At 41.3% G+C, this 17,612-nt stretch overlaps 2 protein-coding genes across 2 annotated transcripts in view; one reads left to right on the top strand and one right to left on the bottom strand.

The window, feature by feature from the left end:
• LOC131682200 (protein bicaudal D) overlaps positions 1-17,612 on the bottom strand; it is a 67,802-nt gene that overhangs the window by 14,143 nt on the left and 36,047 nt on the right. Inside the window, exons 2-5 of the mRNA XM_058963519.1 lie at positions 4,240-4,605; positions 4,034-4,171; positions 3,814-3,971; positions 3,444-3,751 (exon numbers count right to left, since the gene is read on the bottom strand). Coding sequence (XP_058819502.1) covers positions 3,444-3,751; positions 3,814-3,971; positions 4,034-4,171; positions 4,240-4,605 — 970 coding nt within the window. The remainder of the gene's footprint in view (positions 1-3,443; positions 3,752-3,813; positions 3,972-4,033; positions 4,172-4,239; positions 4,606-17,612) is intronic.
• On the top strand, positions 5,283-7,012 carry LOC131682201 (tubulin beta chain-like). The gene is made up of 2 exons (XM_058963520.1): positions 5,283-5,862; positions 5,923-7,012. The coding sequence occupies exons 1-2, from the start codon at positions 5,341-5,343 to the stop codon at positions 6,724-6,726; spliced, it is 1,326 nt and encodes a 441-aa protein (XP_058819503.1). The 5' UTR covers positions 5,283-5,340; the 3' UTR covers positions 6,727-7,012.

Below are 17,612 nucleotides of genomic sequence, written 5' to 3'. Positions count from 1 at the left end.
AATTTGTTGGTGACGAATAACCGACACCACATAGTGTGATGTCGTAGCTCTGCCTCCTTTGCTTTCCTTCTCCTGTTAGTTGTGGAGGAGAGCAATGCTCGTTCGGCCTCCACAGTGAGAGTAGCTGGCGCTTTTGTATTTTTGGCACTTAAGGCCTATTTACACCCTCGGTGAAAATGAACGTGAACTCGATGCGCACCAAATTGTTTTTTCCAATATCTCACTTATTAGTGCATGGAAATTGATGAAACTGGAACTAAACGATAGTACATTAATATACTTAGCGAATCCATGCACAATTATTCGATATAATTGAATCTATGCAATAATATTCATATTCCCCGATCATTTTAAATATTCCACGGTGAAATATGTCCGCAGTGGATAATTCACTTGTTCACCGGGAGTGTAAACGAGACGATGGGCAGAATTGATGCGGAGTGGTGAATATAAATGTCATCGCTGTTCACGGTGAACGTTCGCCTTCGAATACTAGATTGCATTCTGACAAACTGTAAACTGCCAGGTGAACGTGAAATCGTTGTTCGCTGATGAAACTGTTCACGACATCGTCCACCGTGAACAATGGAAGGTATTCAACACATGTTCACGTTCATTTTCACCGAGAGTCTAAATAGTGCTTTAGTCGGGGAAGTGAAATACTACACCACATTAAACCGATAAAACCGTTCTCAAACGTCAAAAATTTACAGCTTTACTTTAACGTAGTAATAAAAAGCGATTAAAGTTCTCTAAAATGCCTAGCAATCGCTTTGATTCCAATTTCTGTCTCGTTCCACTCAAAATCCACCACCCCCCAGATCAGTGAAAATCTCCGGGTCAAAGCCTCTCCAGAGGTGGCAACCCTAGCTGTAAATGTTCTCTACTCCAAGAAATGGGAATATAGAATCAAAAAATATGCTGTGACGTGCACGTTTTTTGGTAATTCAAAAATATTTTTTGGTTTAATATAATTTATATCATCTTTCTATTTAAAACATGTGATAAAAGCTATTTTCATATCTATAGTAAAGACCAATAATAATGGTGTAAATCGTGCGAAGAAAGTTTTAAAAATTTGTGACTTATTTGACAATTTTAGAATGAGTGACGCCTTGCTAGTCAGATTTGACGGTTCTCCAGTTTAAAGTTTCTTTTGAGAGTATACTGAGAAAATGAAAATCATCAACGTAGGCTTAGATGCATGCTAATAAATAAAAACAAAGTTTCGAAAAACATTGGCATGTTACTTAGACGTGAAGTTTGACATCGACATAATATTTTTAATGTTCGGGTGCTCATGCAGCTTAATCTGATGATCAGAATCATGAAAAAATTCCATTTCTATCTATTAGTTAAAATCTTACACTTCGAAAGTTATTTGCAAAATAACCTTGGCTAAATTTGACAGTTCGACGGTTAAAATTGTTGGATGATGTAAAAAGAAAGGCGGAAACAGTTTTCTGTACTTTATTTAGGTTGGCAATATTTTTCAGTAGTAAATAATGGGGAAATATAAAAACCAAAACATGTTATATCAAACGTTTTTTCGGTTATTTCATTATGTGGATATTTACGTTCCAAGGCTGCAGCCGTACCTATCTACCTATCAAATACCTATGCATTGGTCAACATTTCACAAATCAGATAAATGCCTCTACCGGCGAGTTTCCTTATTCAAGGATTCTGTTAGTTAAATTTTTATAAAATTAAATTCTATTTTTCAGATTGAATTTAATATTGTATCGGTTTTTAATAATCAGTGTAAGAAATTTTTTAGGAAACCGTGGTAGAATGAAGGAGAAGATCGGCACAAAAATCCTATTTTAAAAATAGAAGATTAGATACATCGATCCGAAATTTGATTCTTTTCACTCGAGTACTGGAAGCAAACTGTCGTCTGACTTTATCTTCAAATCAATGTAAAGCACCCGGAAAAAAAACATTCACTGATTTTATACTGTCCCAAGCTCCTTTCCATCACACGATTGAAGTCATGTGCCTGTAACACGCTTGCATCAATGACACGCAAAAAGAAATTTGCTCAATTATGCGTCGCCCACCTTGATTGATTTTGGCTGTCGAAAGTTTTCTTGCTTCTTGACAAGTGCTATTATTTACATTTCGTGCGTAGTGTCTGTTTCTCCCTCCCAGGTCACGACAACACCTACTACTGCTGTAGAGGCAATCTTGAACATAAAACCACTAGATCTGAAACCAGAAGTAAGTTCTTGTGCTACCGTCTTAAGGTTACTGGGCTCTGGAACAGTAACCCAATAAATCGTGGAATTAGCCATACGAGACTGTGGCCCCAAATGGTTTTTCTTGGGATGAATATTGCTTGCTCCTACTGACCTTACATTCACGTGAAGTTTTACTTTTGAAACTTTCAGTGAGAGGATTCCTCCTCGCGAGAAATGGCTGTCTGGCTGGATGGAGCGACAACTTGGAAAATACGTAGTTTGCTATACTAACGATTCTTTATTGGAGCGCCGAACTGGTGCTGACATCTAATGTCGTGAAATGAGAGTAGACCAATCTTCTTCGCTTGGCAAACGCGAGAGCACAATACCTAACTTAAAATTAGTTATATTTTTTTTGCATAGTGCCAGTCGCTCGCAAACCAAAAAACTGTTTCGCAATCCGCTTTCTCATCAGTAAACCAGAGCTTCTGTGCTTGTCTTCCGAGACATCACTCGGAACATGCCAGTTGCTTAGTTCATGCAAGACGTATGATTTTTTGGGTTTAGGATTGCGCGTCTAACTAGTGCTAGCTTTGGTACTAGTTTAGATTTATTGTCTAACAAGCCCAAAGATTGGTGCTAGTTATTAATGAGAATCTGAAACGTTAAAAATTAATTTTACGTAACTGCAGTAATGCAATTGCGTGTCCAGATTTTGGGTTCTTCATACATATATGAACCTAAGCTGAAACTCAAGGATATGCTAATGTTCCAAACCCATGTATGGTAAAAAGCTATAGAGTTTGCTGCAAAGTTCTAAGGACCAAATACAACAGTATTCTTAAAGTATCGACGACCGATCTTTGGAATTTCTGGCAAAAAAGCGTTATAAACTGAACTATAGCTTCCAAAAAGTCACAGCGGAAGTTTATAAACTTAATTCGATTTAAGCCGAATTTGAATGGCAATATCTCCCATCGAAATGTCTTGTTCTATTGGGAGATTAGAATACTACAGTATTGTCTATGTTCTGTGTGCCGTTATTCTCCTTACGACTTCCCCAATCCTTTCCACCAGGAAAATTATGGAAAGACAAATGACGCCCTGGCACCAATCTCCTATCAGCATGGGAAACGTGCCATTTGTGCAACTTGCTACTAATTCCTGAAGTGGTTTGATTGTTTCTGATCAGTGTTGTACGCAGTTGCGGATTCAAAACTTGAAAATAATAAGAGAAAACGTTTAAAAGTGATAACGTACTGGCAAACTTGTCCTCGGCAGCGATCTGTTTCTTAAGGTTCTGTAACGCATCCACGTGGGCAGCCATCAGCATTAGTTTGGCCATGAAGTTTTGCAACTCATTCTGGCTCTTGTCCAGATTCTGCTGGGCATCGCGTAAGTTGGCAGTCAGGCATATCTTCTCGTTTTCCATGGATTCCAGCTGCTTTTCGAGTTTCTTCAATTCGTTCAGATGAATCTCTGAAAACAGATCGACTTTGGTACCGTCCGGTGATTTTAAATCGGCCGTTTCCGCTTCCAAGGTTTCCAGCCGTTTCAGCGTCGAATCTCTGCGATGCGAAAAGGAACATTAGTAAATCAATGTTGAATCATCAGCACTCCACGTTCATACTTCAGTGTGGGCATCTCATCTTCACAATCACTGCTATTCAGCGTGCTTTCCTCCATTCCTCGTATACTGATTGCCAAGTTGTTAATGTTGTACATCGATTCCCGATTGATATGTGTATCAAGCTCCTTCTTCAGTGCATACTTTGTTTCGCGCTCAATCTACAAAAGAATGATTATTTATTGTCGGTTGAAAAAACGGATTATTTATAAATGAATATTACTTGTAGCGCGGTTAATGCATCTTCCATCTGTTTCTCGGCTATCTTTTTCAGACTGGCCAGCTCCTCCACTTGTGAATTCAGTAGCTCAATTTCTTCCGAGAGTCTTCTGATTTCGTGTTTGGCACCTTCAAATTCCACCTACAATCAATGGGACAAATTATAACTTTTGCCGATGATAGTCATTGTAAAATGGCAAACTAACATACCTGCGAGCTTCTTAAACCGGACACCTGCTTCTGAAGAGATATATTCTCCTCCTCCAGCTCACTGTAATCACTGAGCATTCGTGTCTCCCGGTATTTCATGTCTTTCAGTTCAGCCTTTAGTCGGGCCCTTTCTGCTTCTGCCCCGGATTTGTCACGACCAATTTCGGAATTTTCCTGGAGCATCCGGTCTCGCTCATTCGTGACCCGTTCCAGTTCGTGCCGAAGCTGTTTGGTTTCATTCTCCAGGTCTACGATTTGCAGATTTAGGGAGGTTTCCATCGCGGCGGACTCGTTGAGCAAGGCATCCTCTTGTTCAATACCACTTTTGGTGGTAACTTGCTGTGTCTTTTGAAACTTTTGTAGTGCCTGAGGAAAAAAAAAGCAGAAACGGAAAAAGAACACATGAATTGCGCATTCCCTTCTAGGACAACGGCTCGCATAATAGCGATGACGATGATGATGAATGTGCTTCCACATGGTATCCGGTAGCATGTTTCCGTTGGATAGTTCTTACACGACCAGAACGGTTTATCACTTAATAAAAAGGTAGAGTGTGTGCTTCGGCGCCTTCTCAATCGCAGTTGCTAACAGCATCCCCCAGTGATAGCTCTTAAGAGGAACGCAAAAGGAAAAAAAATGAATCCACAAAAGGATACACCCATGCAAAGAGGATGCATTTTACGTTTGGCAAATGCACCGTGTGTAATTCGCCGTTTGGAAAAAAAAGGTTGTGCATGTGACTGTTGGTTGTGTGTCTACCGGGAAATGGCGCTTGAATTGTCACGATAACCGTAGCAGAATTCACATTTCAGTGAACCAGTTGTGGGTTGTCCAATCATCTGCCACTAGGTTAACCATATTTAAATATATAGTCAATTTAGGCAAAATATGAAAAATTATAGATATATGATGTCGAAACTGTTACAAGAAGTTCTGTTTGAGTGTTGAGCTAATGAGAACATATGACACCTCCAACAAATTCCAACCGCCATCTCTTTTCAGAGTAGGCCACGGCAAATCTCTGTACATCTACAAAACTTCAATTGAAAACATACAGAAAAAAAAAATTTTGGCCTTCAAAATATCTCTAAATTTTTTGTGATGCGTGAAATTGTTGCCCTGCACCTTGGGCAGTGTGGCAACAAAATTGCAAACAGTTTTTGGGAAACGATCTGCGACGAACATTGCCTGAACGAACGAGGTCAATTCATAGGCAAGCATTACCTGCCTCTGCAACGAATTAATGTCTACTTCGAGGAAGCCCCATGCTGCAACTTTGTGCCTAGAGCCATATTTGCCGACCTGGAACCGGGTACGCTAAATGGGCTGCGAACTAGTCGTTTCGGTAAGCTCTTTTCACCGGAGAGCATGGTCAGTGGTATTCTGGGAGCGGGCAACAATTGGGCCCGCGGATATCACACCGAGGGTGCTGAAATGATGGACAGATTAATGAATGTTGCCAGGAAGATGGTGGAGAGTTGCGATTGCTTCCAAGGATTTCAGCTGGTGCACTCGATCGGGGGTGGTACCGGATCCGGACTGGGGACACTTGTGATGGAGAATTTGAAAGACGAATATCCTCGGAAGATTCTGAACACGTTCAGCGTGATACCATCTCCAAAGGTAACATTTGCTTAAGCTAATAGAGAAATACATTTTTTTATTTGAATTGCGATTCGACAGGTTTCGGAGGTGGTGGTCGAACCGTACAATGCGGTTTTCACCTTGAATTCAATGATTGATTGTAGCGATGAAACCTTTTGCCTAGACAACGAAGCCCTATTTGACATCAACATGACGACATTGCGAATCGAAAAGCCCACTTTGGACGACTTGAATCACCTTATTTCGATGGCCATGTCCGGAATCACCTGCAGCTTCCGTTACCCTGGTCAGCTTAACTCGGATCTACGAAAACTTTTAACCAACATGGTGCCCTTTCGAAAGCTCCATTTCTTCGTACCTGGAATCGCCCCACTCACATCCAAGGAAAATCAGTGCTACAAGCAGCTGTCCGTTCCGGAATTGGTTTATCAGATATTCGACGAGCGGAATCTTATGGCTGCGTGTAGTCCTACAAAAGGTAAATACCTCACGGCCGCTGCTCTATTCCGTGGTCGCGTCTCAACTCGCAACGTAGAAGAGCAAATGGCGAACATCAGACAAAAGAACAGCAATTGCTTCACTCCGTGGATTCCGAATAATGTAAAGTCAGCCATTTGTGACATTCCACCGAGGGGTATGAAGATGGCAGCTACATTCATTGCAAACACAACCGCCATTACTCAACTGTTCAACCGACTGTTGGACCAGTTCGGTGTCATGTACCGACGGAAAGCGTTTCTTCACTGGTATACCGGAGAAGGCATGGAGGAAGGAGAGATCACCGAAGCCGAACAGAACCTGCGGGAATTGGTCAACGAGTATGAAGCTCACGATACGGGTGACGGTGGAGGCTCGACGAAGGGATCGGTCTGCAACGATTAATGTTTATTAGTTGAATCGAAAAACATCTGATGAATTGTATCTGGTTCTATCGAGGTAACGCACCTCACAAGCCGATCGTCAGGCGTTGAGCTCCCCTGTTCGAGTACTTATGACTTTTTTTTTCCGAAAGTACATAGTTTCTTCCAGGCCTTGTGAAACAGTGAAATAAGAGACTAGTGGAACAGTATTGAAATTGATTCAGTAATTCAAGGCTGGCTTTGCGAATTTTTTATTTTCTGATTATGTCTGGATTTTAGTAGTGGCCAAGCATTAAAAATAAATAAAAATGGGAGACCTGAAAGTTGATTTAATGTTTATCCATAAATAAGGCTGACCATATTTTTTCGAGAGTTGTGCTACTGGAGCTGTAGAGCTAGGTTCTCGGAGGGGCTTCCCGCCAGAATCACACACCACAATTGCAGACGAGACAGGCAATGTCGGCCACTAAAACTCTGCTTAAGGACAATTGCAGCGGGCCGTGATTCTGAATGTGATATTTTTTGTACGGTTCAGATATGTGCGGGTGTAGAAACATCGCGATCGCGTGCGTCATCGCGAAGGGCTCGAGCGTTTGTACGTTAACGTGTTAAATCGCGTATGCGTTTGTATGTCGCGAGCGCAAACGTGTACATAACTTCGCGTGTATAAATTCTAATTTATAACCGGGTGCCTTTCGCACATTCGCGTGTGTTCTTGGATGGTCGCGCGCGGACCGTGAATCTAATACTTAACTTTTGAAGTACGGCTCAGATGCTAGAAGAAAGTGAGATCTTCCATATCACTAGGGTTCCCGATCACGTTGCCATAGAAGGCGTTGTTTGGTGGATATGTGCTTTATTTTTTTATTGGTCCAACTGAATGTATGGACTTAAGTTGCTAGTAAGGAGGGCAATGATTTCCGGACGTGATCGATTCATGATCGCGCGAACACGGTCGTTTGTAAGTTCGCGTTTGAGACCGCATTTGAAACTTCATAAGTGCTAAAGTGTTTGTCGCATGTGCTCGCGTGCATGTGACATCGATTTAATAACCGTGTGGTCATTCACATACACTGCTGGCCAATAAAATAGGTGTGTTATAGATTATTTTGTTTTTCTCTCAATTACACATACCAAGTTACAGCAGTCTCAATCACACCTACCGCACACACAAGCCTTGGTATCTGTCAAGTTACTAGTGGGTTGTTGGCGCTGATTATATTTGCAATCTCTGTCAAGATGTAAAACAAGACTGCCACAGGCTTTTTTGTGTGGTCAATATAATAGGTGTGTGAAATATATTAACTGGTTATTATTTTACTCAATACCATTATATGTTTAATTTGGTAACGTTTGAATTATGCGTGCTAATAAATGTATTTAAATGTTGAATAAGTAAAAGATTTGTTATAGAATGGGTCGAGCATCTCACTGTACTCAAGTGAAACGAGTTTTGCTAAGAAATTTTGTTGAAGAAGATAAGACATACAAATAAATCGCGAATACACTTTGGCATTCCGAAAACTTCTTTACAAATGCCTTAAAACCTTTGAAAAAAGAAACACGCAAAAAAACCCAAGAAAACATCTACAGCAACTGACCATTGTATTGCATTATTAGCGAAATCTGATCCATTCGCGTCATCCAGGACTATTACAGCACAAATTGGAAATGTGGTAAGTCCGAAAACAGTTCGCCGTAGGCTGTAAAACTCCAATCTTCCAGAAAGAATTGCTAAAAAGGTTCCACTATTGCGAGAGCAAAAGACTACGCAGAAATATGCAATTTACTTTTCAACACCGTTAATGGGCATGGTTCCTTCGGAGGGACGAATCAAAGATAAACCTGTTTTCCTCCGATGCACAACGAAACGCTAGACGTCCAAAGTGCAAAAAGTTTGATCTGCGACACACGCAAAATATGGTAAAGCACGGAGCTGAGAACAATGAGGTTTGGGGTTACTTTTCGTGGAATGGCGCAGGTCCCATTTTTCGCAACACCACTATAATGGCAAGATTCGAATGCAAGGCTAAAGAATGGACATCCTAAAGGATGTCATGCAGTTCTATGCCAAAGATAACGTGCCTTTATATGTCAGTTTGAGCAAGATATTGATCGAAAACACACATCGAAGTATGTAAAGGAATGATTTCGAGATAATAAAGTGACTATAATTACGGACCCTACCAATCTCCTGTCATTAATCCCGTAGAAAATCTACGGAATGTACTTAAAAAGAAGTTATCCGGTCAAAATTTTCGAAATAAGGGTCGTTTGTGGGAAGCAGCTTAAAAGGAATGGTACACTATGCCAACGGAAACTTATCAGCGTTTGAATGACTCAATTCCAAGGCGAATGGATAAAATTTGGTTGAATAAGAGAGGTTACACAGGCTACTAGTTGTTAAAAATATTAAAGTATTAAAATCATTGGATTTGAAAATTTTAAATGCAATGGATTTCAATACACCTATTTCATTGACCAGGTGCTTTTTTGGATTTCATGGGGAAGAGAGAGTTCCTGTAAAGCATAACAATTAATTTACAAATAAAAGTGTTATTTTTCATATTTACGACTGTGCCTAACTATAAAATATTGGAATAAAAAAATATTTCTAGAGAAAACTCAAAATTTCATGTATTTTTATCTCACGCCTATTTTATTGGCCAGCAGTGTATTCACGTGCGTTCTTGGGTGGTCACGCGGACCGTCATTCTGACATTTAGTTTACGGTACACAATTCACATTCTGACAGGGAGTGAATTACCCCATATCACTAGAGTTCCCGGTCTTGTCGCCATGGAATGTGTTGTCCAGTGGATATGAAATATTTCTTTTTTTTTTTAATTGATCCAATTGAAGCCATGGACCTAGTCTGCTGATACCAAGGATAGAAGCTTCCGGAAGTGACCGATAATTTCGATTTTATAATGATGTAGCGTGTATTCTTGCATGATCGCGCGCGGACCGTGAATCTGACGGTTAATTTTTAGTGTATGGTACAGATGGTAGAAGAGATTCAGTTTCCCCATATCACTTGAGTTCCAGGTCATGTCACCATGGAACCTGTTGTCTAGTGAATATGAGCGTCACTTTTTTATTGGTTCAACTGAAGGCATTAGTCTAGACTGCTAGGACCGAGGTTGGACTTTCAGGCGTGACCGTTTCATGTTCGCGCGATTGGTGGGTTAATGCTTGAGACCGCGTTTGGAAATTCATAGGTGCTACGTTTACTTAAATTCTGGGTTATTTTCATGTTGGCGAAATCGCGGGCGTAAGTATGTGTAGTTGATTGCAATTGTATGATCGCGTTGTGACTAGGTTTGTGTTATCGCGAAGGCTACGAGCGTTTGTGCATTTGTACCTATATTAGTATAGATAGAGTATAGTAGATATACTAATAAAAAGAATCATAACATGCCGAATAACGAAAAAAAGATGCAAAGGGCTTGTTTAGAAGTATATAAATTGACTGACACTATTTTGGTATACATGAGTAATGGAAAAGCAGACCGGACTAAGTGACATTGTATTGAATTCGAGAAAAACGAGGTTGAAGTTTGAATCGCAGCATCCTTTACGTTATAATGATATCAAATTTTGTTATAATTCTTGCTTATTATAATATATTTCAAATTAGGCAAAAATCGAATGTAGCCAAAGAAATTCTTTATCCAGTGCTATCATTATTTTTAAGATGTTGCGACTTAGTCCGGTCTGACTTAACACCGAACAGATGTATAAAAGAAACATACTAATGAAGTAGAATAGAAAAACACATGTAACATACAATAAAACTACTTTAACTCGTCTAAATGCAGCAAATGTTGTTTATTTACCGTTAACCTTCCGGCGGTCGCGCTAGTGCACTGAGTGCACGCTGCTCTGAAAAACTAGCGAAATCATCTTAGGGCATCAGCGGCTGCTCGTTCAGTGGGCCATATGCGCGACTTCCGGAGGTTTAACGAGAATTGCATTGGGTTGAACTTTCATCACGCTATGCTGGCCGGGAATGGATGATTCACGTGCGTCATTGTACCTTAATTTATCCAATCCGACCTTCTCGAATGAATAGAGTCGAAAACGCAAATTGAACTCCGGAGATATTAGCGACTATTCCATCATATACGCCAGTACTGCATCTATTCCCTGACCCAACTGTCACAAATACTCAGACGAACACATACACAGATAGACATACGACTAGCATTGTGTGACACAACTGTGCACTAGCACTAAAAACTACAATTATTACAAAACGACAACTAATAGGTTTCCACTTATGCGTTTATTAAATTAATTTAATTAGCCTATGCACGATGACAAAGTCGATCGATAAATGGACACACAATGACCCCCACTGTGAGCCCCGTCCACGAATACCGCCATCAAACTGTGGAGCAATGTTTGCAAACACGGCACACAGCAAAATTCAATTCACGTCGACCCGCCAGTCGGCCACGCCACCGCGCACATACTAATGAGTGAGCGCATAAGCCCTCTCGGTCTCCTCGATGCACCACTATCAAAGCGTAATGCAATAACCATCTTAAAGAAATTGTCTGTCAGAGGTTCTGTAGCACTGATTCACGCAATATACTTGATGATGTTTGCAATACCGTCAAACCCCTCAACCTTGGGGAGGGACCAAGAACTCTTCGTATTTTTCGACTGTTATTATTATCAGCCGTTAGCAGAGATCCGATGTATATAAACCTCGAATACATCCCCGTCGATCTGCTTCGACACTGCTTCCAAGGCAGGATCATTCCCGTTCGGTCGCTCCTATCAGCACGTACTTTGTTTTAGACGCGTTCTCCACCAATCCAAATTTTGCTGCTTCTCGTTTCAGTCGGGTGTAAAGCTCAGCCACTGTTTCAAATGTTCTCCCAATAAGGTCCATGTCGTCCGCAAAGCAAATTGGCTGGATCATGCAAAAATCGTACCTCGGTTAATAAACCCGCGGAGAGCCGGGTTTATTAACCGAGGTACGATTTTTGCATGATCCAGATCCACCTTCTAGTGTAATGTTAAACAACAGGCACGAAAGACCATCATCTTGTCTTAGTCCCCGACAGGCTCCGAATGAACTTGAGAGTTCACCTGATATCTTGACACATTTTTGCACCCCCTCCATCCATCGCTTTAATTAGTCTTGTGAGGTTCCCGGGGAAGCCGTGTTCGTTCATAATTTTTCATAGCTTTGTGCGGTTGATACTATCGCCTTTAAATCGATGAACAGGTGGTGCGTTGGGACCTGGCATTAACGGCATTTCTGGACGATTTGCTGCACGCTGAATATCTGGTCCGTTGTCGAGCGCCCGTTGATAAAACCGGCCTGATAACTTCCCACGAACTCATTAGTAATAGGAGAAAGGCGTCGAAGGCTAACCTGGGATAACACTTTGTAGGCGACTTTCAGGATTCCAGCTTGTCGCTCTTCTTATAAATGGGGCAAAGAAACCCTTGCTTCCACTTCTCTGGTAACTGTTCAGATTCCCAGATTTTGACTATCAGTGTGTGCAGACAAATGATCCTGGCCCATTTTGATGAGTTTAGTTCCAATACCATGCATACCAGCTGCTTTAGTGTTCTTGAGCTGTTGAATGGCATCTTTAACTTCCCCCAGCGTGGGAATAGGATAGTTTCCATCGTCCGCCGTACTGACGAAGTATTCTCCTCCGCTGCCTTGTCTTACTGCATCCGTTTCTTCATTGCCATTAAAGTGTTCAAAGTAGTGTTGCATCCACCTTTCAATCACCTCTTGTCCATCCGTCAGAATGCTTCCATCCCTATCCCTACACATTTCGACTCACGGCACGAAGCGTTTGCGGGATGCGTTGAGCTTCTGATGAAATTTTCGGGTTTCTTGAGAGCGGTAAAACTGTTCCATTTCCTCACACTCTGCTTCTTCCAGACGGCGTATTTTCTTCTGGATAAGCGGGTCTGTTGCTTCCGCTTCAGTCGGTATCGTTCTACGTTTAGCCGCGTTCCATGCTGCAGCATCAATGCCTTCGCTGCATTTTTCTCTTCTAATATCCCTCTACACTCCTCGCCGAACCAGTCGTTCCGTTGACTTCGTTCCACATAATCGACGACGCTTTTGGCTGTGTTGTTTATGAGTGCTTTGATAGTGTTCCAACTGTCCTCAAGAGGGAACCCATCGAGCGAGCACTCATACGGCAACGCTGCCTCCAGATTCTACGCGTTATGGCGTTATGGCGACTTCTGGTTGATTCAGTCGCCCAAGATCATACCGAGGCGGGCGCCGGTATCGTACACTGTTAATTACGGAGAGTTTTGGGCGCAGTTTTACCATTACCAGGTAGTGGTCCAAGTCAATGTTAGCGCTGCGATAGGTTCTGACATCGATAATATCAGAGAAGTGCCGTCCATCGATCAAAACGTGTCGATTTGAGATTCAGTCTGTTGTGATGACCTCCAGGTGTACTTAGATGGGAATGCTGTGCTGGAAATTGGCACTACTTGTGGCCATATTCTTGGAGGTGGCGAAATCAATTAGTCAGGTGGTGTGCGCTAAACTTCCCAATAATCGGTCAAAATTCCTCCTCCTGACTAACCTGAACGTTTAATTCTCCTACGATGACTTTGACGTCGTGGTTGGGCAGTTGTCATACTCGTGCTCGAGCTGCGCGTAGAATGCGTCCATATCATCATCAGTGCCACCGGAGTGTGGGCTGGGCTGTTAAAGTTGAAAAACCGACCCTTGATCCATAACTTGCACATTCCTTCATTGATCGGCCACCACCGGATCACGCGCTTCTGCATTTCGCCCATCATGATGAAATCTGTTCCCAGCTCGTGTGTGTTGCCGCAACTCTGGTAGATGGTATGATTACCTCTAAACGTTCACACCATTGATCCTTTCCAGCAAACTTCCTGCAACGCTACTATGCCGAACTCACGACCCTTCAATGCATCGGAGAGCATGCGGGTGCTTCCGAGGAAGTTGAGAGATCTACAGTTCCATGTCCCGAGTTTCCAGTCGGTAGTCCTTATTCTTTGCCTTGGTATTCGCCGATTGTGCCGGTCCGTATAATCTCGTAGATTGTTCGTTGTTTAGTTTTTTATGGCTGGCTTACAAGGCCTGACACCAATTCCCGGCGGACCATGGTGCATAGTTTAGCTTAGAGTCCCTCGCTAGCACTCGGACGATGATAAGCCATGGAGCGCAGACGCTCCGCTCCAGGTTTGTCGAAGCAAAATACTCGGGCGTTTGTGTGTTACTGTATGCAGTAGTTTTCATGGCGTGGGTGCTTGTATGTCGTGTGTGCTAGCACCTTTGTAATTTCACGTGTACTAATGCGTCTCTATAACCGCGTGGTCGCTTGCATATTCCTGTGTGCTTTTGAGTGTTGCCAGAAAGAAACAGCAAAGAAAGAAACAACACGATAATTAGATCATTTAGTAGACGTTAGATATACGTAAGACTCGTGTGCCACAATATATTAGACAAAGACATTAGATATTTTATTAAATTATTTTTTACAGCTTTAGTCGCTTATAACCCTGAAAATGTACATGTGATCCACACATACTATATATTTTTTGAAACAACATACCACTGGCTATTGATCGTAGTGATGGAATGATTTTTTCATGAGATATTGACCAATAACTAAAAGAAGAAAAAATAGTTTTTCGAGAAATCTCCAAAACCATTTCTTGAAAAAAAAAGGTTGAATATTGTTTTCGTGCTCAAATGCTATTTTGAGATTAAGCTATTTAAACAACTGGAGCGCATGATAACTACTCTACGTTATAGTTATTTCCGAAATATTTAATATGCATTGTTTCAGGACATGAAACGAATTGAAGTTTGTATCTACCATTTATACGGAGAAAAAATCATTTTCTACGCTGAGGTAAAACCCACAATTGACTTTGAAAAGGTTCACAGAATTAACAAACTTTGTTTGAAATGTGTTAAACACAAACACAAATCGTTGCGAATCATCTTAACACAAAATTACAACAAAACTATTTTAATTAATGTTAACAAAAAACATGGTGAAATAAACATTAAAAACATGAATAAGAGACGTGTTTAAATTTTGTTCTTTGAAGTCAAGAATATGGCACAAATCACACCTTTGTTCGTGAGATTATTTGCCAATATCGTCCTACTCATATCTACAACACCTAACATCTCTCCAGTTTTCGTTTTTCTTAGTTCCGGAGCGAAAGCGCACGAATTCAGACACCAGGCGTAATTAAATGCTCGATTTTCACCTATCATCCGCCTGTTCAATCATCGCCAGGCCGGTAACAGCCACACCTTCGAGCGAGTATTCATAAAACTATGCCGATGCAGACACTCATACACACCCGTACACACTTCAAACCTCATCGATTCAGCCTTGGACGCCACACCCAACGGCAAAGGTTGAACGAAGCCTATAATATCCCACCCAAAATCATCCGTACTGGATTTTTCCAGCACGTGTATTTGAATGAAACAGACCAAGAGAAGCACGATAGTAGCAATCATGACAAAACTGAAGTACACTTCAACGGGATTCGACGAATCCCATTGGCAGACTCGTTCCTTATGGTTATATACTAATAGCACATCATCGCACATCGAAATGTAAGTATTTTATCGTAGTCACTCATCCATTCCCGATAATGCTGCAACTCATCAATTATTGCTGCTTCAAACTTCAGGACAATCGTAGGAACGAACCTGCCAACATCGACAGAACAAATGATTTTAGAGTGCAATAGGGAATAAAAAAATAAATTCCATAATCCAATCATGGCAGCAGAGGCGGATTCGCCTGGTTTACACATCGACTTGCAGTCATTATCCGACTTTCGCTGAAGGTAAACTCTCCTGTGCACTCTTTTGCAGGCCCTATATTGGGGGAAAAATGCTTCCTGAATTTCTTTTCCTGGATGGAAAATGTTCCAGGCCACCGAATGTGACGAACGATCTGCAGGAACACTTGAGCCAAGCACCATTATGAACGTTCTAGTTTTTATTTCTTTCTTTCTGTTTCTGCGTCCGTGGAAATATTCAGATGAACATGAAGCATTATAATTTTTCCAGGCATATTTCATTACGAAATTTCTCTCATTCCGAAAACAACTTCGGGCGGGTACAATGTTGATGGTTTCTCGGGAAGTGATCTATTATTGCGATGGAGGAAAAGTTCCTAACGATATGAATTTCTTTTTTTTTTTTGGTAGAAAAATTCGTTGTTGCACACCGAAGCAAGTGGAAAACAGCTGAGGCTAGACTACAACTCCGAGGAAAGGCAGATGGAATGGTTCATTGGCATGATAATGCTGGCATCAGACATCATCGTTGATTGGGTCCTGGTCGGTTCACTATTGGACTAATATGCATCGTTATGAGAAAAAGGTCGTAAAACGCCGGTTGGTTCATCTGTTGGATACTAGGGTGACTCAAATTTTGAGAATAACTTCTCTCATCGCTGGAAAATTGTTTGCTACCCATTCCTTCAAATGCGTTTATTTATCACCGCAACCTTAGATTAGACAAGTCAAACTTGTTATTTAGTAATGCAAAGCAAAGTCTTGGTTGTACATTCCGAAGCGGAGTTTGACCTCCTGTTTCGACAAACTAACTACTAATAATCCTTCCTTCTGAACCACCAAGTATCAGGAAAGTTTTTGTTTACCACCACTAAAAATGTTAACAGAAACGAGTATTTTTGACATTGTCGGTAAAATAATGATTGCCTTTCATATCATCCAAAATATACAGCACCCTACTGCAGCATACGTAACATCCAAATACAAAAAGAGACAACGAGGCGCGCTTGAAAAATAATACAGAAGCCACTTCGGTTATTAATAAGTTGCTTTGTTTGGATTGTCTGTTTTTCTTCGTGGCACAGAGCGATGCATATACGTGAAGCGCACTGTAGCACGCGGTTCGCTATCAATTAACATTAATCGGTTAAGTGGTTTGGTAGCAGAGTTGCAGTTCGCAGCCAGGCATGGGAAAATTCGTTCACTCGCGCGACTGCTGCTAACTGTGGATCATAAAGTAGTCAAAATTTTGTGCTCAATAATTAACCATAATCAACGCACGAAGGGAGAAGTCTAATAACTTCAGAGCAGGTCACTAGATGGGCAAACTGCGAATCAGAAGTGAAGCTTAAAAAATTTAAGAGCAGCGTCAATTCTTCGCTCGTGAATGTTTGTCACGTAGCTTCGCGAAGCTCACAAAGGTTTCATCATGCATGATTAAAACATAGTACCTATTTTTGCACTGGATTTTTTGCTGACAGATCGCGTTATGGGTAGTTTTGTGATACACTACTAGCAATTTGATCTACTGAAGTTCCTTGCGGCCTATTTGTTGGCAGTGCATTGTTGCAAATTTCTAAAACCATTGATTATCAGCTAGTTTTAAAATGGTATATGGTTTTCCAAGTATTAATTAGATTGTGCGAATATGAAAATGAAATAAAACTGTGTAATGAAAATCCTATGCAAACCGCGAACCGCTCGAGAAGAGCTTCGCGAACGAAGCCATCCGCGTTGGGGAAGGAAAGGATTAAAACACAACCGATGTGCTTCTTCATTGGTTGTTATAGCTTTGAATCGCATGTGTCCGTAACGACAGGTTGCTAGGTATCATTTTCGAAGCTAACAGAATGCATCACAACTGAAGAAAGCTTGCTTGCGAAGCGCGAACGATCGGTTCACGATGCGATTTTTCCCATGCTTGTTCGCAGCTTTGTAAACATAAGGTTTTGTGGGGGGAAAGTGGAAATGGGCTGGCCTTTCATAGTGTTTTGTCCGTACTGAACTCGAGTTCAAATCGCTTTAGGTAGTACATGATAGTGAAGTCGTGTCCACTCAAACCAACGCATTTTGATGGAGAAATTTCTATTCAATTGGAGTTTAATT

Source organism: Topomyia yanbarensis, chromosome 2 (genome assembly GCF_030247195.1).
Source record: "Topomyia yanbarensis strain Yona2022 chromosome 2, ASM3024719v1, whole genome shotgun sequence".
Taxonomy (NCBI): Eukaryota; Metazoa; Arthropoda; class Insecta; order Diptera; family Culicidae; genus Topomyia; species Topomyia yanbarensis.
Note: the sequence above shows the minus strand (reverse complement) of the source record. Positions and strands in the feature narration are given on the sequence as shown.

Excerpts from the sequence above, each read along its gene's own strand:
- LOC131682201 (XM_058963520.1), top strand. The coding sequence starts at position 5,341 with ATGCGTGAAATTGTTGCCCTGCACCTTGGGCAGTGTGGCAACAAAATT. Across the intron at positions 5,863-5,922 it reads GCGTGATACCATCTCCAAAG|GTTTCGGAGGTGGTGGTCGA; the intron begins GTAACATTTGCT and ends GCGATTCGACAG.